Source organism: Lycorma delicatula, chromosome 1 (genome assembly GCF_047948215.1).
Source record: "Lycorma delicatula isolate Av1 chromosome 1, ASM4794821v1, whole genome shotgun sequence".
Classification (NCBI taxonomy): Eukaryota; Metazoa; Arthropoda; class Insecta; order Hemiptera; family Fulgoridae; genus Lycorma; species Lycorma delicatula.
Window position 1 is genome coordinate 364,860,560 of NC_134455.1, and position 24,303 is coordinate 364,884,862.

The window sequence follows — 24,303 nt, forward strand, 5'->3', positions numbered from 1 at the left end:
AGTATGGCATTGCTTCAATTGCAAACTGATCACATTCAAACTAAAATTCACAGAAAACCTTTGCTAACAACAGCATAGTTCATAGTACCTGATATAATGAATGTACTTGCAGAATGATTTAAACACTAATGCAATATTGCACAATGTTTATCAGCTGTTGTTATTTTATTGCCAACTTTGAAATAATAATTTTTCAAATAATTTATGGTATTTCTGTCATTAATAAAAAAGATTATTATCCAAATAATTTTTTTTAAATTATATTTACATTACAAGTGATGTATAATTTCTAGTTTTTTTTTAGTATTTTTACAATAAATTTTGTAAAATTTTTCACTTCACAAAAACGAATTTGGTTTTTGTTTACATTAAATAAGTACTTTTCCAAAAAATACAGTAATGTTTCTTAATAAAACTCAATTTTTTCTAACTTTTCATTGATTTATTCAACTTATCTTACACCATTTTGTTCAGGATTAAATTCTCTAAAAGTTTTATTTAGAACTTTTATGTGTTTATTATCCATTTAACAATGTTATTATACATCAAACATAAAAACACAAATCTGACTACTGCAGATACAGTTCTGGGATCTATTTTATTCAATTTTTCAGGTCAGAAACCATAATAAATCTTTAATTCTGCCCCTTAATTAACATCCTAAAAATTTCAGTACGACCTCATTTCATTGGGATAGCTGAAATCTGAGCAAAACCTTTAACTAGCCGTAACTAACAAATCTTGCATTCTAATACATACGTTTATATGGACTTTTTCCAATATTTTCATGAGTAGAATAGGTTATGAAAGTTCCAAGAGAATTTCATGATACACTCTGTGTATCTTACCAATTTAACATGTTGGCACTAATGACTTATTTACACATCACATTGAACTCTGCTAAGGGACTAATGACGCATCATATTTTAAATATCTATGATATTTAAAATCCCAAATGGCTATGATATTTTAAACTGACATTATTCAAGCTCCAGCAGTTGGCATGGGTTAGTTTCTGTTGTGCTGTCACTTGGAAATGTTTTTTCAGTGCTATTATTAAAGTACTCCAAGGATATTTCACCCTGTTAACTGAATTTTTTTAAAGTACTAATTTTGTTCTTATAATTTTCATCTTCTTGTTATTATTTAAAGTTTATTTTATCTCTTTTATATGAAAAAGTATTAAAATAATATATTTTAAATATAAAATGTTATTTTAATCGTGCTGATCAGATGATGATGTAAAAAAAATAATTACCAAACAGAGAGTAATCACTCTCTTCAGTGCAAATGGAAGAAAAATCTAGTACTAATAATTTAATTTTTCAATAAAAATTTTGCTTACAATAAATATAAAAAAAAAACCTGCTATATAAATTATATGATATGGAGATAAAATTTGAAAAATGTAGTTGATGATGGATGAAGTGTTAACGAGTCGTATAAGTTTTTAGCAAGTATACTTTTTAGTCCACATTGTACTAAACATGTTAATTTAATTCTTAACAACATATGTATATATATATATATATATATATATATATATATAATATATTTCTGACTCAATTTGGTATTGTTTTAACTTGGCTTTTTTCATTTGTATCATGTTACACAATCCTGTACTAAGTAGAGGAAATGTTATTTTCATTAATTATTTTATTGTTACAGAATATTTCACTGTCAACAGTTTTGAACAGTTTTGCATAAATTATTGCAATGAAAAACTGCAACAGTTTTTTAATGAAAGAATCTTAAAAGATGAACAAGAACTTTACCAAAGAGAAGGTCTCCAAGTTCGCAAAATAGAATTTGTTGACAATCAAGACTGTATTGGTTTGTAGTTTTGTAACACTCTTCTTTAGCTGAATTAAGTGTAAAAGTGTGAATTAAAAATATTTCTGTGTTGAATTTAATTTTTATTTGAGTAACATCCATGTGCGACATGCACACTTGTCTGGGAGTGTGTGGGTGGTATATATATATATATGTGTGTGTGTGTGCGCGTGTGTGTGTGTGTGTGTGTGTGTGTGTGTGTGTGTGTGTGTGTGTGTGTGTGTGTGTATGTATTTATGTATTTGAATTTGCATACACTTACATAAATTTTTAATAATTAACCACATAACATGCATACACGCATAACAGGTGAACATACGTGTATATGTGTGGTTAATTATAAAAATAGGCTGTCTAGACATTCTCATTACTGAGAGTTATTCCTATAACTTAATAATTCCCAAATGTTTCCAAGTCACGGCGCCCTTTTTCAATTAAAATTTTTCCGTGGCATACTACCCAAAGTAAAAGTATGACTACTTGTAAGTAAGAGATAAAAATAAATAAAACTAGTGTATCTTCATTATTTTTTTACTTTATTAACATTAAATTAATAATTATAAATATCTTGGTTCAATTAATTATGAAGTGTTTACAATATTTCACGCCAACCCTGTGAAGAGGCCGCAGCTCCCTGGGGCGCTGCAGGTGTACAGTTTGGGAATCATTGCTATAATTTATTCCTATAAGTTCTATAATAATGAACACTTTTATAGGTAGTAAGTACATTTTTAGCATCAACAACTATCCATAGATAATAGAAAGGAGTTATGATGATATTGACATCATAAAAAATGAGATTTTCATGAAAGTGGTCAATTTTTAAATCAGATGTAGTTCTGGGTGGTATAAACCTTCCTTAGGTTCTTTATGTATAGTGACTGGGTTGGTCTAGTGATTTTTATCCCACTGACAACTTCCCACCATAGCTCACAGTCCTCTGCCATTCAAATCAATGTGCATAACGTGTCTCCAGTTGCCTCTTCAATTTGGTCTAGCCAACTTTTAGGCAGGCTTCTGCTTGACCTGCTGCCCTCGAGTTTTCCCTGTATGACTGACTAAATTCTCATGATTTTTGTTAGTCCTATGGACTATATGGCTGAAAAAGCAGAGGATGCACTGGAAGCATATTATGGACAACCTCCTCTGTATACTCAACTTAATTGCAGTTAACTTAAAGATGGTTCTTTCAACCTTTGTTCAAAAATGATGATGATCATCATCATCATGAATGTTTGGATAGGTCATTCAGCCTGTCCGTTGCCATAGACTCAACTACTCAGTCTTACAAGTCTCACAATTACTCCCTCCATCTCTTCCTTGACCATCCTATTTTTCTCACACCAATTTCTTTATAATCCTACACAATCCTCGAAATCCAATTTCCATCCATCCTGTTTATATGATTCATCCACAGCTGCCTATTTTTTGCAATCATTCTTCCAATGCTGTCAATTCCTAATTTTTGACGTATTGCTCCGCTACTGATATGATCCTTAAGTGAAAATGAACACTCTACATAAAAATTTAATTTCCATAGGTTTCAATTCTTCAACTTTGATGTGAAGTAAGAGTCCAAGTCTCAGAACCAAACAGCAATTCCAGTACCGTCATAATTTTGTAAAATTTAATAACTGTTTCCTTACTTTGCTGACAAGAGTCCTTTGCATGGTACTTAGCAGCCTCTGAAATTTATGCATTGTATTATCAACATCTTCTGATTTAAAAAAGACAGATAAAATCCCAAATAAGCAAATGCAGTTACTTGGTTAATATCTCATTATTTATCTTTGTATGTACAGGTTCCTGACTTATAAAACTACAAACCTACAAATCTCCAAATTGTATTGGCTTAATATGGAAGGTAACCTAAACACTGTCAGTCGAAAATTTGCCTCTGAACTGGCCAAAACCATATGGTCATCCACAAACAACATTGTGTTCAGAGTTAAACCATTAATAATAAAATGATATTTTAAAACTTTTGCCCATTTTCAACAGCATTTTCAGTGTATAAATTAAATAATGTAGGTGATAACAGACATCTTTTTCTGACTCCTTGATTTATTTTATACATTCTTCCACTAACTTGATTACCTAACTTAACAATAGTATAGGTATTGTAATAAAGACTTTGTATTATCCTAATCAAATGTTCTGGAACACCTTTCCTTTTTAAAACTTTGCATGGCTTCAAACAGGGCACCTTATCAAAAGCTTTTGTGTAGACAATAAAAGCTACAAAGAAAATAATAAATTCACGGGGTCAGCTGTCCCAGGGTAAATACACAATCTGTACAAGATTGTCCTCTGCAAAATCCATGTTGTTCCTCCCCTAATCACACTTCCGCAATACCCTTTAATCTATTCATTATTATTTTAGCATAAATTTTATATTCAGCAATCAGTAAATTTGTATATGTTATTTAGCAAGCATATAATTATCACAACCTTGCCTTTGCCTCTCAAAAACAGCTGTTACCAGAGATTCTGTTCAAGCATACAATACACTTCACAACTTCCAGCAACCATTATAGAAGGAAAATAATCTCATCTTGAATCTCAATGATGCTTATTTAATCAGCTCCATATTAATTTTGTAAGGCCCTGCACTTTCTTATTTCTGCAGCTCTTTTGAGCAATACTAAGCTTCTCCTACAGGATCAGATCAACAACATTTGTATCATGTTGTACAAATATGATGGAAATGTCTGCCAAGGCATTTGTGTCGGTGGCAACCTAACAGAGGCCAAACTGATGCCTGTGTTGTGTTATCCAGTTTAGAGGTTCTAAAAGGCAATCTCTGGTAAAGTCCATCAGGACTAGGAAGAGAGGGGATGGTGTGGCAACCAGAATCATCATAAGGTGGGTGAGTGATTACCCATCTTGTGATGTGGATGTGAGGACATTACTCTCTCCTGAAGTTGATAAAGATTAAAAATAATTTAACCTTCTCTCTTCTGGAATTGTATTAACTTATAAAGTAAACTTATTTCCTGAGTTCAACTGATTTAAAATTTTATATACCTTCCATGTCCATCATGTTCAATATCACTTACAAATTGTTCTCATCCCTTCCTTTTACATTTCCGTATTTCCTTCTTCACACAACCGATTTCCTACTGTAATCACAAACATTTTCTTGATCCGTCCTGGAAATATATTCAGTATGTAGCTTTTTTTCTTGCAGGAGAGTAGCGCTATATCTTTATTCCAGAATGGAAGTCTTTTCCTGCAGACCTTTTTCTTCCTTTTTTCAAGAACTTCTGAAACTGTGTTTAACAATACAGCTGACATCTTTTACCACTCTCTATTAATATTACAATTTTACAGCATAAACTGAAGATATTCATCCAATCTCCATTTGTAATGGTCCCTAATACTTAAATCGTCAAGTAGATTAATTCTAAATGTTTCTTCAGAAATTAGTTGTCTTAATCGTGGTCTTTTCCAACTACAAGGTATTGCAATTTTTGATCATAAAATAAAGTGATTAGTAATCACATCATAACCACTATAAACTCTTTTATCTTGAACAGAAAGAAACAATTTATAATTCACTATTACATAACCAATAATCGAGCGACTCCCTCATGCAGCCCATGTGTATTTACATGTATTCTTATGTGGAAAAAAGTATTCACGATCTTTAAAGAATTCATCAATGCAAAATCTGCAAGAGCCTGCTTGTTAACATTTACAGTCACCTCTCCATGTCTTCCCATGGTTCCCGACACCACTTTGTTGCCTGCCTTTCCTGGCATTAAAGTTGCCCGAAATTACAAGGTAATATTGGATTTTAGTCCAACCATTGCTGACTGCAGAAGATTATAAGACTCCAACTACTGATTTCTGTTCAAAAATAATAATTACATATTTAAAAAAAAATGATAATCTCTTACAACACAAAGTAGTAGCAATTTCTTTTTTAAATATGTAATTGAAAAAGTCATATAAATTTTTTTTCATACATACAAATTCACATCTTAACAATAGAAAATATTTTTAAGAGTTAAATTTAAATAGAATTTATCATTGCAAAATGTGGATTTTTAAGTCTTGTTTACAATATTTTCCATAAATAACATTATATAATAAAAGCGCTACTGAGGGATTTAGAAAGTTTTTACAATTACATTTTTAAAATACATTTTACAATATTGAATGCAATGGCAAAACAAAAAATTTGATTACAATTTTGTTAAAAGTACTTTTGCTTTTTTGTACTTAACAATTTTTTTTTTGGGTGCTTGCACATCATTGATGGAATATTGTTCATTAATTAAATTACTATTCTTGAGGTAATAATAAGGATAATAGAAGTAAGTAACTTTTAAATAACTGGAAAATTCTGGGTGGCAATGCACCAAACCTGAGAGCACAAGATATCAAATATTTTACTATAGCCATTAACATAATAAACGTTTTTCAGTCTGTCAAACAATATTATTTTTAATTTTTGAGAATATTACTTTTTCTTATTGTGCAAAAGTTGTAATGTTGAGATCATCAGGTATTTATGATTTTTTACTCATTAATACTTTTGCATTTTTCTTAGGCTACCTAGTACATATAATTTAAAAAGAATTAAATTTTATCTTTAATATTTACTTATTTTTTCTTATAATTCAAATTTATAATTATGAAATGTTGCTGTTAATTAATCACAGGTGTAACATCCAGGAAAGTTAATTACTTTCTTATCTGGATTCAACCTGAATCAATAAAATTTTTATTCATCATTTTATTAATACACATACTTGTATTAATCCCCTAACAAAGTTAGTTTTAAACATCAATTTAATTGATTGCAATTATTATATTTTATTTTCTTCTAGTCCTTGTCTTTTCTTAATATTTTTACCTTCTTACAGATCTCATTGAGGGCAAAGGAACTGGTATATTTAGCTTATTAGATGAAGAATCAAAACTCCCAAAACATAGCGCAGACCATTTCACTACAGAAGTTCATAGACGGTGGGGAAGCCATTTTCGTCTTGCCCTACCTAGAACATCACGTTTAAAAGCACATCGTGAAATAAGAGATGATGAAGGATTCTTGGTTCGGCATTTTGCTGGTGCTGTCTGTTATCAAACAGTAAGTTCTGATGGTTTTTCGTTTGCAATTTGATTAATTCAATCATTTTAAGTTCTAGTGGTGCCAGATATTAGTTAGGTAAAGTTTTACTTTAGTGAATCAGAATTTTTTCAATTGTCAGATAATAACCAGTTTTATCAACTGGTTTAAAGAAGTGGTTATCAGTTGTGTTTTGATTTTACTATAAAACTTGTTTTTAGCATTAGCAGCTAAATAATTTTATCCTTGTAACAATATTTTTGTTTATCCATGAAAACCCCAATATATTTTCTTTCTTTCTTTCTTTTGCTTTGTCTTTGTTTTTGATGGTAGTCATTTATGCACGTCCATCAGAATTTTATAAAAAAGGATTTTTTTATTGATTTTAAATCAAACTTAAAACACAAATTTAACAATAGATCTGTTTATAGATAACCTTACTTTTTTATGTATAACTTACTACTTAATATTAAGTGTTGTAGCAAAATATTACAAAGGAAATCAAAGTAAATTTCATAAAATTAGTGTCATATTTAATATATAGTGCATATATATTAAACTACACATATAAAATCATACAGTAATATAGTTTTACCATAAATAGACTAAACATAATTAATTAAAAAGGAAATATACTTATTTTTTACAATAAAATAAAATGACTGAAAAATATATTATAGTCATAAAAATCAATTTTTTATTTTTTATTGTTATCACAGGGAAGAGACAGTACAATATTTTTTTCAAAAGTGTTCTACTCCAACACACTTAATAGTTTTTGAAGAATTTTTAGGTTAATTAACATAAGTCTCAAATAAATTTCTATTTCATTAATTTCACTTTTTCTTTCATACAACCCAAAGTTAAAAATAGTGATGTTTTTGCACATGTATTATAAAAATGTTTACTACTGTCAAATAATAAAATATGATGACTTGTGATGGCATTTTTTTTTTTACAACCACTGTCATCAAAATAATTATCGAAACCTCATAACGTTTGATAAGAATAAAGAAATAAGCACATTTTTAACATAATATTACGTTAAGTGAATATTTTACAGAACTATGTTCTGGAAGTTCTAGGGACCAAAAATTGTATATAGAAAAAAGCAAAAAAATCTTTCTGCAATAAAGAATGATCTCTTTTTTACTGTTTAAACAAGTTCTTAATAAAATAATGTACAACAGAATAAGTTTTAATATTTTTTGTATGTTTTGTCTTCTTCTCTGTTGGATATAAAATTTAACTTAAACTTAAATGCCTGTTTTATTAGCCAGACTCAGATAAAAGTTTACTAAGTTATAATAAAATAGTTTAATTATTTCGATATAAAGCACAGTTTTAATTAAAAACAAAGACAAAGTACAGTGTTGTGATTTTAAAAAATATGTAAAAAATATTTAAAACACCACTCTTAAATTAAACGCACTAAAAGGTAGAAAATAATTTTAGAACGGTATCTCAGAATGGATTTGACAACAAGCTTTGATGGTGATATGCTAGTTTACGTGAAAGTCATAGCTTCAAACTAAAAATTTGATGTTTTTACCAATCTTTTCTTATGCATATTTGTACCTCACTCCTTAGGCCATTCATCACACATGAAAAAATTGGCAAAAAATGTTTAATTTGAAGATATGATTCACTTAATCTTACATATCATCATCAAAGCTTGCTATCAAATCCATTCTGAGATACCATCCTAAAATTATTTTTTACCTTTAATGCGTTTAATTTAAGAGTGATGTTTTACATATTTTTTTATTTTCTACTTTTTAGTTCATTTAATATAAGAGTGGTTTTTAAACATTTTTTTTCATATTTTTTATTGTCTACTTTTTAATCTTCAAGTTTATATTTTACAGCTGCGCTAGCACACAGGTTTGAGCAATCTTTCAAAGTTTCCATGTCTCCAATTTCCAGTACTGCAGACAAGAGTATAGGCAGCTTTAAAAGTTCATATATCTTAAAATATTATTGTATATACTCATATACACTTCAGTCATCACAAACAGCACAAATCTTAAAAATATTATGAATGTGCCATATTATTGTTAAAACGTATACGTTTATATAAGAAAGGATAGCCGATTTTTACAGTTAGGCTATTAGAATTATAAAAGGATTATTTTTCAAGTAAATATTTTAATCACAGACTGAAATATTTAAATATCTAAATATGAGCATGATCAAAAACCATTCACAAAAGAGTAACAGTATCATTATTTGTACACGATTCTTGAATGAACTGTGTTATCAGGTAGCACGTGATGCTTGTTTTTTCTCAATTGATTCCCATATGTAAGTTTAAGTTAAGTTAATCAACGCATCTTATTGACTTGAAAAGTTGCTAAAATGTGTTGTCATCAGTAGCAAACCTGTATGCAAAATTTCAGAGCGAATGAATCAGAGGAAGTACTTTAAAATTCGACTGAAAGGTTCTGTACTGTGAATCTTGCATACATAGTCCAAGAGCGAGTTAATATAAGAGTGGTAAAAAGAAAACAACAAAAAAAACTTGATACCTTTAAATAGTATCAAAGTAAATAAGCTACCATGCACAATTTGGAAATATATACTTACAGTTAACGTATATATAAAAATGTTTTCAGTGACTACTGAAAACATAATTTAATTAATAGTCGACGTATGTTACTATTCTATAAAACTATGTACAAAAATATGTTTTGCTTTGAGAATTTATTTTGGGTAGTTTATTTTTATTGGATCAATTTTCTCTGTGCTTTTTTTCTTATTTAATTTGTAACTTTTAAATTTATTTCAAATGATGTAGATATTTTTCTTTAATTTAACTTTGACTGATCAAAAACATTCATTATTTTTAAATTTATCTATTTTAGAATTTAGTGTAGTGATTGTAATTGTAGTAATTTTAGATGTAGTGATTGTAAGAAAATGAAAATAGGAATCCAGAGAGATCATTGAAACAAAAAAATAATTTATATATTCTTTTAAACTCTATTTATTTTTAAAGTAACATGTATATTTCAATTTTAATTCAACTATTAAATGAAAAATTTTTAATTACAGTGCCAATTTATTGAGAAAAACAATGATGCACTACATGCATCGTTAGAAGGCCTTATACAAGAAAGCAAAAATCCATTTTTACAAAGTCTTTTTGCTGGCAACAGTTCTGGAAGCCTTAAAGGAAAACTAACTTTTATTTCTGTGGGTTCTAAGTTTAAATCTCAACTCAGTGAACTTATGGATAAGCTCAAAAGCACAGTAAGTAATTATTTTATTTTACTTCTTTTTTTTAAATTTCTGTGTTAAAGAAAGAAGTTTGTTAGAGGTTAAATTTTTGTAGTTGACATGTAAACAATTAATGGGCTTGTTTATTTTTTTACATGACTGCCCAAAAAGGAGTGTAATGTATTTAGGGTGTATGTATATATGTTTGTTACATCATTGCAGCTCAACATCTGAACCGATTTAGTTGTATGACCTCACATTGGAATCCTTATGTTACTGGCAGTGTCATAGGCTATATAAATATATATCTATATATATATATATAAATATATATCTATATATATATATATATATATATATATATATATGTTTAAAATTTTTAAATAATTATACCATATAAAAATACTATACACAAAATTCTCACTAGCACACTCTTTAAGTATCCTGTATACGAGTAATTATTCTATATTAAAGGGCAATGGTTTTTTTTTTTTTTGGCAGTTACGATTTTTAATATTTATCTCTTATTTTCAAATTAAAGCAGTGTATTTTCTTTTTAAAAAACAATAAACTTGTATGAATAGATTTATGAGTTGTATGTGCACATAAGACTACATAAAGAAAAGAAAAAACATTTTAATTAGATTTGGACTATGAATATTTTAGATGAAGAAAGCTAATTTCTGATTATATTTGTTTTAGCAAAACTGGCTTATGATGTTGCCAGTACATGAAAGTTAAACTTTAACATTTTGTCATAAAAAGTTTTGTAAATTAATTTTTTTTTTTAATGTGAAATTAAGTTTACATTGTTACATTTAATTTTCTATGCATTTGGCACCATTGGTATTAATACAGTTGTATAAATTAAAGTTCCATTTACTAACAATTTTAAAATATATTTCCAAATACCTTTCGAAGCTGCTACTCCATCATAAGGGATTTCTTATAAGATGTTAATTAAAAATTCATAAAATGTTCATTCATAAAATTTATAAGATGTTCATTAAAAATTCATTTCATTATATTTAAATTAAAATTGTTATGTTCATAAGTCGTCAAGAAATAAAAAATAATTTATATGTCAATAAGACTAATGTCATGTTTGTACGATGTTTACGATTATTACGATAGTCGTTATATATTATTATAATAGTGTTATTATTATAACAGTCATAAACATGTTATGGACATGAGTCTTATTGACATATAAATTATTTTTTATTTCTTGACGACCGACTATTATGGACGTAACAATTTTAATTTAAATATTATATATATATATATATATATATATATATATATATATATATATATATATATACATACATATAATTATACATATTATATATATATATATATATATATATATTTATATAATTTAAATATTATACATGTGACATATGAATTTTGAATTAACATCTTATAAGAAATCCCCGATGGTAGAGTAGCAGCTCTGAAAGTACTTGGAAATGTGTTTTAAAATTGTTGGTAAGTGGAACTTTAATTTATACAATTACATTGTTACATTTAAAAAATACATTATTTTAATTACCCCACTTTATTTAATAGAAATGATTAAAGTTTCTGTTAACCTTACAAGATGTCTCTATTAAATAATGAAACTGTGTATCTACCTGTTAGAGAAAGCACATCTTGAAAACTAAGCTCTTTGGCAGATATCTTGTGGCAAAACAGCAATGGAATGTTTTCAAATACTTACCGAGGTTTACAAAGAAGACTGCATGTCGCATACTTCTGAGTTTGAGTAGTACAAAAGACTGTTTTAAGGACTTCAGAATGTGGAAGACAATGAATACCCTGGATGAATTTCTACCTCAAGAACCAAAGAAGGTGTAGAAAAAAAAAGCCAGATTGTTCAAGAATGATGCCAACTTAATATCTGAATGATAGCTGAAGCTGTGAACAGACTGTACAGAAAGTTTTGCATAAAGATCTCAGCATAAAAAAAATATGTACCAAGATGGTCACTAGGGTTCCCAGAGAAAGAAGATCCCACAAGAAAATTTGGACTGACAGGCTGTAATGACTTACGTCAACCCTAACCTTTTTCAAAAAATCATTATTTCTAACGAAACCTGGTTCTTCTAGTATGAGGATTATACGAAATGATAATCAATATACTGAAAAACACTGTCACTTATCACCTATAATTATAAAAAATGCCCATCAAAGCAAGTCCAAATTCAAAGCCATCATTGTGTTTTTTGAAGGCAAGGATGTAATTTTAGGAGAATGGGTACTAGAAAGCACAACAGTGAACAATTGACATTATTACAGATGATTTGATAACGCTGAGAGAAAGAATCAGAAAAAACAAAACTGGAAAATGGTCTCATTCTTCATCAGATCAACGGATTAATCACACAACATTTTTTTGTTAAGTTTTTTTTGCTGATAAACACATTATTGTCTTGGTATATCTTCTGTATTATCCAGATTTGGTACCATGTGGCTTTTTTCTTTTCGCTAAAGTGAAAGCTGCACTTAATGAATACATTTCAAGTCAGTTGATGAAGTAAATTAGAAAATGGCAGACATACAGGTGATTCAAAGAAACGGGAAATTTTACAAATTAAATTACGTTAATGAAAAATTTTTTTAGAAAATGAATTTTATTTCATGTAATTGTACAAATGTTGCCATTTTAGGATACATACATTTTAGTTTATTTTGTAAAGATGATATCTTGCAGGTGACCTCCTCTTTTACGTAAACACTCACGAAGTCTCTTCGTTAAATTGTTCATGGTTTGACGTAACATCTCAACTGGAATTCTCGCAATTGCTTCTCGGATCTTTGCCTTCAGTTCTTCCGTTGTAGCAGGTCTACTGTGGAACACTTTGCTTTTAAGGTGACCCCACAAAAAGTAATCGCAAGCTGAGAGATCAGGTGATCTGGGAGGCCATCTAATGTCACCATTTCGTGAAATGACACGTTGTTCAAACAATCGGCGTACAGCTGCCATCGATATTAGTGCAGTTGTGACGTTATTCCATCTTGTTGAAACCAGGCTGTGTTAAGAATCGGTGGAAATCTCTTTTGTTGTTCTACAACAAAGGTTTCAAGCACGGCTATGTAACAAGCCAACGTCACTGTAATCGCAAGACCGTTGTCATCCTTAAAAAAATAAGGGCCTATAACACCGTAAGATGACATAGCACACCACACGGTCACTTTCTGGCTGTGCAACGGACGCTGGTGTAGCTGCGTAGGATTTTCTTGTGTCCAGTATCTGAAATTTTGCTTGTTAACAAATCCACTGAGGTGGAAATGCGCTTCGTCTGACATCCACAGTTCGTGAACAAACTGTTCGTTATCACTTATCTTCTGAAGCATTACATTACAGAATTGTGCTCGCACAACTTCATCGTTCGGTTTCAGTTCCTGGACGATCTGCAACTTGTATGGATGGTATTGCAAGTCATTCACTAACATTCTTCGAACACTTGAACTATGCAATTGTAAAGATGCTGAGAGACGACAGATTGACCGATGTGGATTTCATGTGACAGCATCTTGTAAAGCTTGAACATTCTGTGGTGTACGGACGGTTCGCTCACGGCCTGGAGGTTTCTTTTTTATTGCCGAACCAGTTTCCTCAAAATTAGATATCCATGTTTTAATTGCATGTGCTGATGGAACACGGTCGTGCCATCCCAGATTAAAATGACGGCGAAATTCTCTACACGCTCCCTCCACACTGTCATTGTTTTTGTAAAACACTTTTATAGCAAATGCACATTGTGCACCACTCCAAGGATCCATGACAACTAAATGGCAGGTTAGGTTAGAGAGGCTGGCGCCACTTATCAAGTGGTACCAATCGCCCACAGCTACCAACACAACTTTCAAAATTTCCCGTTTCTTTGAATCACCTGTATTAAAACAGTTGACAGAAAATCATATGCTCTATATCTTCAGCCAGTGGAAAACAAGAAGTGGAACATCGTAGTGTTACGTGAAGTGAAACACACTGTATCTGAATACTACTTCAATGTGTTACAATGTGTGATCATATTACACTGTTTTAACTGTGTGTCAGATTGATTTCAGGCTTCTTCATTATTTCAAAAGAGAGAAATATATTTAATTAAAGACATATCATTGTGATGACAGCATCCCCCATCATTAATCTCAAAGAAATCTGGGCTGTTTATTCCATAGGAAATGTTTACACTCATACAGTGACTTCACTATTATGCATTCATTCTTGATTCATTTTATTACAGTTTTTTGTTACCACAACTGGAAGTTTTAATTTATTTACACGTCTCTGTAACTGAAATGTGATTCATGGCTCATTATAATATTGTGATTACTATTTTCATTAATGTTTAAAAGATTACAAAAAGGTTGGTGGCAAAAAGGGTGATTAACTCAGTAGTATCATTTAGTGCCTTTACAATTTGGATTTTGTATGAATACATGTATATAAATCCTTACAAAGAATATTTTGAGTATTGTTGAATGACAAGCAGCAGACTGTTTGGGGCTTCGTAGGATTGTAGGTCTTTCAGCATCTGCGAGGGATATCTCTAAAGACCGCTGGGAAATTTCTCTTCTTAAGGTTGGTGAACCTGTGTCGTTCATGGCAGGTAGTAATGTACGCATTGCATTGATGTCTGTAAGTTACTGCATTTTATTATCTTTGAATGAATACATGTGAATTATTACGTTATAAAATTAATAGGAAAATCGATGTTGCCGCCAACTGTGAAATATGTGGAGTCAAATGTTTTTTAAACCATGAAAACGTTGAGTCGGCTGAAATTCTTAGGCAGTCAGTTACTGTGTATGGTGATAATATAATGAATGAAAGAAAGGTCTGAAAATTGTGTGAAAGGTTTATAAATAACAGAATTAGTGTTCATGATGAAGAACATAGGCCCTTTGATAATCATTGAGGACTTGAAATCAGAAAAGATCGTCGCTCAACGATTTCCAACCTGACCCTTCTTTTTATTGATGTTTCAAGAGCTGTTATTGGTTGCATCGTATATGATCATTTAGACTTCAGAAAGATTTGGGCACGTTGGGTGCTGCACATCTTAACAGAATGTTACAAAAAAATCCAAATAGGATCTGCTTTGGAATTTTTGATGCGCTAAGTCAGAAAAAAGGGATGAGTTTCTTAATTCAATTGTTACCGACAATGAAACATGGATTTTGAATTACACACCAGAGAGAAAATGGCAGTCAAGTGAATGAAATCATCCTCAGTCACCAACCAGATCGACAAAGGTCAAGCCACAGCCATTTGGATGCAAACTGATGGCCATAGTCTTTTGGGATCGCTTTGGAATACTGCTGATTGATTTCATGCCACGTGGAACAACTATAAATGCAGAAGCCTACTGCAAAGCTCTACATAAGTTACGGCACACCATTCATAATCGGTGACATAGGTGGCTGACCGTTGGCATCATCCTGTTGCACAATAATGCATGTCCACATGTTTCAGGTCACGTGATTTAATGAGAACATTTGGATGGGAAATTTATGATCACCACCATATAGTCCAGCCTTAGCTTTCTGATTACCTTTGTTTTGGAAATTGAAAGAAGTTTTCAGTGGTAAGCAATTCGTGGGTGATGATGAACTTAAAAATGTTGTTAATTAGTGGCTGAATGGACTGGCGACAGAAGAATATGATGAGGGTATATTGAAGCTGGCGTATCGCTACGATAAATGTCTTAATTCATGTGGTGATTATATAGAGATGTGGCATAAGGTATGTAATTTAAGAGAAAAAAAAAAATATTTATAAAGTTTTCAGAATAAATTTTTTTACAGTGAAACAGTCTTTACTTTAGAAATAACCTCTCGTACATTTTTAGGTGTATGTAAATCCTAATTGTACCAGGAAAGTTTTTGTTTGATGCTAAACTAATTTATCCAAAATTTTCTACCTAGACCTTAATGGCATGGATTGGTTACACCACATTATCTAGCAGATATTGAAATACTAATGAAACAGTTGTTGACTGCCATAAAGATTATTACCACATTTGTAGAATGTTTTAATTGCAAGCATATAAAACATGCAGTTCTCCTGCCCAATGCTTTATCATATTTAAATGGTATAGAAATAAGTATATTGTTACTGAATGCTTGCAGATATATAATATTTATATAAAAGATTTTATATTTATTCATATAAATTTTTTCTCGTTGCAAAATGTATATCCTCACCATGTATTTCCATTTATAATTTTATATAACTAATATGCATTATTCTGATTTTTCTTTAGGGGACAAACTTTGTTCGTTGCATTAAACCGAATCAAAAGATGGTTGATCATCAATTCGAAGGTGGGTCAATATTGTCACAATTGCAGTGTTCTGGTATGACTAGTGTGCTTGAGCTCATGCAACAAGGTTTTCCATCTCGTGCACAATTTACAGATCTCTATGAAATGTATCGCAGATTTCTTCCTCCAGAACTTGCTCGACTTGATCCTCGACTATTTTGCAAGGTTATTTGCATTTTATAAACAATATAATTGTTATTTCTATTTCATTCATGTTGATTTATTTCAAATAATTTTTTTATGTTGTTAGTTAGTTCATTTTACTATTTAAGATATTTTTTTTATCCTTTTTAATTTATTATATTACAAACTTATAACAATGATTAATGAAAATTTGTGTCCTTTCTATAGGCATTATTCCGAGCACTTGGTATGAATGAAAATGATTATCGTTTTGGAGTCTCAAAGGTGTTTTTCCGACCTGGGAAATTTGCAGAATTTGATGCTATTATGAGATCGGATCCTGATAATCTTGCATCAATGGTTGCAAAAGTTAAAAAGTGGCTTCTTGCATCCCGTTGGAAGAAATCTCAATGGTGTGCTCTATCTGTGATAAAATGTAAATATTTCTATTTAATTCTGTATTTTTACCATCCATAAGTGAATTGTACACTTATTTTTTTTCTTTTTAAGTAAAAATACTTATATTATTGCATTATTTTTTTCTTCATGAGAAGATGTAATCAGTGTTCAGGGTTTTTTAATGTTATACTGTATTTAAAGTAAAAACTGTGGAATGAAATTAAATTCATGCTCAACTGAATTGCTTATAACTCCATCTAATTTTAGCATATTTTTGCTATAATTTACAATTTTTTGTAAGTGCATATTGTTATTGGTTTTTTAAGCATAAGGTGATATATGGTGTAGATGATGAAGTTGAGTAGTTAATACAAATATTTGTCTCAGCTTTGTAAATTTAATTTAATTTAATTTAATTTAATTTTTTTCTAACTTAAGTGCAGGTTTGAACTTTAGTTTGTTTAAATCAATTTTCATTTTATATTACTTGAAAAAATGCAATTTTGTTCAACCATTAATTGTTTTATATGAATTGTAAATTCTTATAAGATAGGTTTTATGAATTGGTTGGCTGCTTTCTTATTTCTTCTAATAAGTTTGCTGGTAACAGATGTCAAAGTATGGTTAGGTATTACTAATCAAAAGAAAAAAGGTAGGAATAAGAACCCTACCAAGCGTAAATTTATTAAAATTAATGTGAATAAAGGTAAGATGTTTATTCCTTATCCAGAAGTTGGTTGTTGGGCTTTTAAAACTATTTCTTGTACACTAATATAATTGTTATCAAAATTAAACTACAAGCATTACACTCTTGAATTGAAAGAGTGATCTGCCAGACTACATGTCTATAAACCAGTATGGTTTTATATACATTTATGTTGACTACATGTATAGACTGTTTTTTTCTGAATAGGTTTGGGGTTATTGAATTCTGTCTTCGTACCTTCCTACCCTTGTATATTTTAGTGCTGATCAAAACAGTGACTGGTAACTACTAGTAAATTTTTTATTCTTAGCCTTTATAGTCTCAGAGACCAAACATTGTGAATAGTTTTAGTTTGTTTTTATAGAACTGTCACAACCTATACTTGAAAGCAGTAGTAATATATTGTATGATATTTGGTTTACTTTGATTCCGTTAGCCACTAACTTCTTGATTCATTTAAACTAACTACTATTGGAGCATTAAAACAAAATAAATCTGAAATCCCAATGGAAATTAAAAACACATAAGAAGCTTGAATCCTCATTGTTCTGATATGATGGTATGAAAACAAGAAACAGTTTAAAAACTATGTAATACACTGTTATACTGTAAGATTGTTATGAATAAATGAAAAAATTTTTAAGAATTTATTTTTTTTCTAGTATTCTGTCAGACTACTCATTATGATTTATCATTATGGTTAGGTATATCAGATATTCCTATCTACTTTACCAATCTTCTTTATCTGGGAACAATTTTTTCTGAGATTGGGAGTATGGTCAAAGAAATAAGTACAAGAGTATAGAAGATAAGTGGATTTTATCAGAGTATAAGAAGTCTGGTCTGGAGCAATGAGGTACCTTTGTGATGTAAAAGAGTTTTGTATAAAGCTTACTTTGTGCCATTTCTTATCCACATGGAAGAAACCTTTTTTTTTCTTTTCCCTGTTTAGCCTCTGGTAACTACCGTTTAGATAATTCTTCAGAGGATGAATGAGGATGATATGTATGAGTGTAAATGAAGTGTAGTCTTGTACATTCTCAGTTTGACCATTCCTGAGATGTGTGGTTAATTGAAACCCAACCACCAAAGAACACCGGTATCCACGATCTAGTATTCAAATCCTTGTAAAAATAACTGGCTTTACTCGGACTTGAACGCTGTAACTCTCGACTTCCAAATCAGCTGATTTGGGAAGACGCGTTAACCACTAGACCAACCTGGTGGGTACATGGCAGAAACCTGGGCAGCTGGTAAAAAGATGGAGGGTCAAGTATAGGCAATAGAAATGAAATTCAAGAGAAGCTTGCTAGGGAGACAAGAAGGGATAGGGTAAGAAGCGGTATGATTAGAGAGGAATTCAAATCAGGAAGCCTTGTAGAGTCAATTGAAAGAACAAAGCTCAAGTGGGTACATATGAAAGATGGATGAAGAAATATTATCATGGAGGATCTGTATGCAGAGGCAACTGATAGAAGACCAAGGGGTAGACCAAGAATGAAGTAGATAAATACAGCAATGAAGGAACTGTGCAAAAGAGGGGATGTGATGAGAGCAGTGGAAAAGAGGTTATTCATAAATCGAGGCAGGTGGAGGAATTTTGTAGAAGGCCCAAGGAAATTTGGATTAAATGGAACTGAAGATGATGATAATGATGACATCAGATAATAGATTATTAAACCAATAATGATTGAGTCATTGCCCACTCAATAAATTGCTATGACTGTGGTAAAATTATCTCTATTTATCATATTGCATATTTTCAAAATCTGATAATTTCTAAAACAAATAAATAAAAGTTTTCATGGTAGTTTAAACATTTTTATTTTTGTGAATAGAATAAAATATCATTATTAAGGCAGGAGTTAAGTAAATAGTTCCTGGTTGTAAAAGTTGTATAAGTGGGTGTCAAAACTGTATAAATTATCATTATTGGCAAGTAATCTGCATTGAAAAAACCTTTCAATGCAGATTACTTCATCGTCATATAAGTGACGAAGATTACTTTGTTATATAAGTCTTATAAATGATTTATAAGTGAGATTTTTATCATATAATCAAAACATCAGTTTAATTATTTATAGTGTATTATTTTAATGGCTATGTTTTGTTTAAATTGCTATAAGTCATTTTCTTTTACAGTGAAAAATAAAATAAAGTATAGACGGGAATGTCATATTACTATCCAAAAGAATATGAGAATGTATTTGGCAAAGAAACGTCATCGGCCAAGGTACAAAGGGATTGGAAAGATAAACAGTCTACAGGTAATAGATTAATTGATTTGGAAATTATGTTAAGTTTCTCATTAATTTAATATAATGTATCATTAAAAAAAAAATTTTAAGTTACTGGTTATATAAAAACTAGAGCGAATTCTTGCTGTCATTTATTTCAGTTAATCTTTGATTTTATCTCAGTTTACTGTGATAAACTTGTGTGATATCTAATGTGTGTACTTGGTTATTATTCATTTATGTATTAACTATTATAATTAACCAGGGTATTTAATCAATGTAATATAATATTGGGTCTGCTTTGTGACATTAAATTCTGTTACTTTCTTCTGTAAATCATTAGATCAACACAATGAACTCAAAATCTTGAAATCATTGTTATCTGAAATTTTGACTATATTTTTCTTTTTTATAAAAATTATAACATCTCTTTTTTTGAATTACAGGAAATGTAGTTATAGAAAATTTAGAATTACAGAGCTTTGAAAGTTACAATATTGTACTATGTATGTTTAGATTAGAAACAGCGTAATCTTTTTTTTTATTATAAGTAATGTAATATCTTTTTGAAAGTGTTTTTTAAAACATAATAAAAGAAAGTGTTTCATTCCTAGTGCTAATTATTTAAAACTGTGAAATTCTTCTAATGTATTTTATATTATTTATCACTTATTATTTATACTACAGAAATCATTCTTCTATTAAAAATAATAATGCTTCAGTTTACTCTCCTCCTTTCTTATTTACAGTGGTGCAGTTAACAAAAACTTGAGCCAGATTATTGTTTAGCTATCAAAAACCCATGTAAATTTTAACACCTCATCTCTTCTCCAATATGTTATTAAAATCTTATTTAAACAGAAAGAAATGTTATATTTATTTTTCCAAAAATAGTTATTGTACGATGCTCTATGTGTACTAAGTTTTTTGACAATATTTATTACTATTTCTTCTTTTTCATGTATTTATTTACTATTTTTTTAATATGGTTCTTTTTTTGCAGTATCTATTCATGAATATGACAATCAAGATTACTTTTTAGGCTTAGGTTTTAAATTAAAAAAAAAAATTGAAATTGTTTATTTAACATAATTTTATTTTAAAATTTGTTTCAATAGTTTTAGAATAGGTATTTATTTGTTGTTATGTTAGTATTTATTCTGTAATCAAATTCTAATGTAAAAGATATAGCTATTAAATAATGAGACTGTTATGATAAAATTCACCTTCAATAGAGTCCCCATTTGCCCCCTTACAAAAGCGTGGAACGTATCTCTTTTTGATCACGTCTGTGAAAGAGATTTTCTTTTTATTGCATCAGTTGATTCATAATGTCTTTCTTCAAGTACAGATTTCACTTTAGGGAAAACCAAAAATCACATGGTGCCAAATCTGGTGAATGTAGAGGATGTTCCAGTGTAGTAATGTGTTTTTTGGCAAAAACTGCTTTATAGAAAGAGCCCGTGTGCTTCGTTAGCATAATCATGATGAAGTATGAAACCATTTTTCCATATTTTGGGTTGTTTTTCTGACTTTTTCTCTCAGCTTTATCAAAACTTCTTTATAATAACTCTGGTTCATTGTTCCTTGACATCAGAAAACATTATGAGATTGCATTTGAATTTGTACTGCTTCCTTTTTTCATTCTTGATGATGAAGATTTTTTCAAGTGTATTGATGGTTTTTTGTCTCAATTTGAGTATGATAATTTTGGTCATACAAAAAGATCCAGGTTTCATCACAGGTAGTGAAGGTTGGGATTGAGATCAAGTTGCCACAGCATGTTAGTGCGAATTACCTTACAGTGTTCTTTTTCTCCAGTGTGAGAACTCTAGGGACCATTTTGGCACATTCTTTTTTTCATGTTAAAATCCTCATGCACAATTTTCCATGCGATGTCTTTGTCACTGTTCAAAACTTGAACTATTCACACCATGAGTCAGCAGACTTCTTGAACAATCTGACCAAATTTTACATTTTCTTTAGTACTTGAAGTTGAAGGTCATCAGGGCATTCATCTTTTTCATTCTAACATTTCTTTACGGAATTTTTTATGTCATTCAAACTCACATACATTAAACATAGACTCTGCTCCATAAATCTCAGTAAGCAGTTGAAAACATTCAGTGGATTTTGCTCGATTATACTAAAAATTTTAAATTGACATGTTGCTCTAATTTTAAGCTTAGCTGTGTTACAGTATACAACTTCATTAAATGAAGACTCAATCAACTGAATGACTGAGAGTGTAGATATTTCTTATGAATATTCCAAACGTCTCCGAATATCACACGCAACTTTCTGGATTCAGGGACCATATGCACCCATGTCCCTTGTTTGTGATGTGTAGTCTTGTACAGACTCAGGCAACCATATCTGAGATGTATGGTTAATTGAACCCTAACTTCCAAAGAACACCAGTATCCACAATCTAATATTCAAATCTGAATAAAAGCAACTACCTTTATTAGGATTTGAACTTGAGAACTCTTGACTTGAAATGAGCTGATTTACGATGATAAGTTTAACCATTAAATAACATCTCATTTTTTGAATTACAGGAATCTATGTTTACAGTATCAATATTTATGTTCTACAGTCTTGTTTAATGCACGTGAGTTTGAATGACATAAAAAATTCAGTAAAGAAATGTTAGAATGAAAAAGATGAATACTCTGGATGACCTTCAACTTCAGGAACTAAAGAAAATGTAAAATTTGGTCGGATTGTTCAAGAAGTCTGCTGACTCATGGTGTGAATAGTTCAAGAATGTAGATATTTTAATCGTGAGATTCAGACATATCCAAGGCCAAAGAGCTCTTTAACAGTTCTCATGGTTGCTCTAACAGGAAAAAACATAACCCTATTATGTATAGAAACCTTGTATTATCATTCAGTTATAATTGATGTTACAAATATAATTAAAAAGTTATAAAGTTAAAATTTCTAATACTTTATTCATTTATTCTCATTATTTTACAGTCTATGCTAACACGAATGGAATCAATTGTTGGACAGTTGAAGAAAGAAAAAGAATCCAGTATAAATGAAGTAAAAACTCTACAAAATGACATGAAAACAGCTATTAATAAAATTAAGGTAAGAACTATAAATGTTTAATTTAACTAGTTATATTATGTAATTGTATCTCAGAAAATCTTTCTTAGTATATTTATTAAATGTTACATATCTGTACTTTTAATTATTTCATGCATAAAAATAAAAATTTTATTTACATTTAATTCACATTAGAATGTCTGTGTTGCTTAGATTTTCTAACTTACAGTTTACTTGAATTTATCTCATAGATTTATTCATCAGGTAACATTCCATTTTACTTTATTCTGGATGTTTATATTTTGAAGCTCTGTGAACCAGGTGTGTAAATATGAAACCAGAATTTGCCCATAGATGGTCCTAGCTGTCAAAGTAGTTCCTGTCAAATCACATCATTGGCGCCATTTTCTTTCTTTGACAGCTGGCAAAGATTTTCAATTTACAACAATACAACTTTCATACAACAGCATAGTTTTAATTAGCGTTGAACATGTCGAGTTTTGTACTTACAAATTACAATTTGTGGACAGCATTGATTTTCTGTTACCATTTAAAGAACAATGCTGCAGAATCGTATCGAATGCTTGTCAAAGCTTATGGTGAGCATGCTCTTGGTAAATCACAATGCTTTGAGTGGTTTAAAAAAAAATTCAAAAGTGGTGATTTTAAAGTTAGAAACAAAGAAGGTGGAAGATCACCGAAAAAGTTTGAAGACAGCGAATTGCAAGCATTGTTGGATGAGGATGATACTCAAATACAACAACTTGCGGATCAATTAAATGTAACACAAGAAGCCATCTTCATACTTTTGAAAACCATGGGAAAGATCCAGAAGATGGAAAATAGGTTCCACATGAACTGAATGAAAGACAGCAAAAAAACCGAAAAACCACTTGCAAAATGCTGCTCGCCAAGTACAAAAGAAAGTCATTTCTTCATCGAATTGTGACAGGTGATGAAAAATGGATATATTTTGAGAATCCTAAGTGTAAAAGATCATGGGTAACTCCAGGTGAACCATCGACTTCGATTTCAAGGCCAAATAGCTATGGAAAGAAAACAATGCTCTGTTTGGTGGGATCTACTTTGAGTTGCTAAAACCTGGTGAAACCATTAGTATTGAACGCCAACAAATATACCGACAACAAATGATTTATTTGAATCAAGCATTGGTGAAAAATGACCAGAATTTCAAAAAAGGCAACACAAAGTGATTTTGCTTCATGATAATGCACCATCACACACAGCAAAACTGGTCAAGGAAACAATTGAGGTGTTCAGTTGGGAAATCCTTTTGCATGCGGCTTACTCATAGAC

General features: G+C 30.2%; 1 protein-coding gene across 5 annotated transcripts in view; it reads left to right on the top strand.

Moving 5' to 3' along the window:
* jar (Myosin heavy chain 95F jaguar) overlaps nt 1-24,303 on the top strand; it is a 355,723-nt gene that overhangs the window by 286,307 nt on the left and 45,113 nt on the right. For all 5 annotated transcript variants that reach the window (XM_075353648.1, XM_075353645.1, XM_075353649.1 and 2 more), the window contains exons 12-18: nt 1,669-1,833; nt 6,708-6,931; nt 9,965-10,162; nt 16,405-16,629; nt 16,816-17,023; nt 19,835-19,959; nt 22,912-23,028. In XM_075353648.1, the coding sequence (XP_075209763.1) occupies nt 1,669-1,833; nt 6,708-6,931; nt 9,965-10,162; nt 16,405-16,629; nt 16,816-17,023; nt 19,835-19,959; nt 22,912-23,028 (1,262 nt within the window). The remainder of the gene's footprint in view (nt 1-1,668; nt 1,834-6,707; nt 6,932-9,964; nt 10,163-16,404; nt 16,630-16,815; nt 17,024-19,834; nt 19,960-22,911; nt 23,029-24,303) is intronic.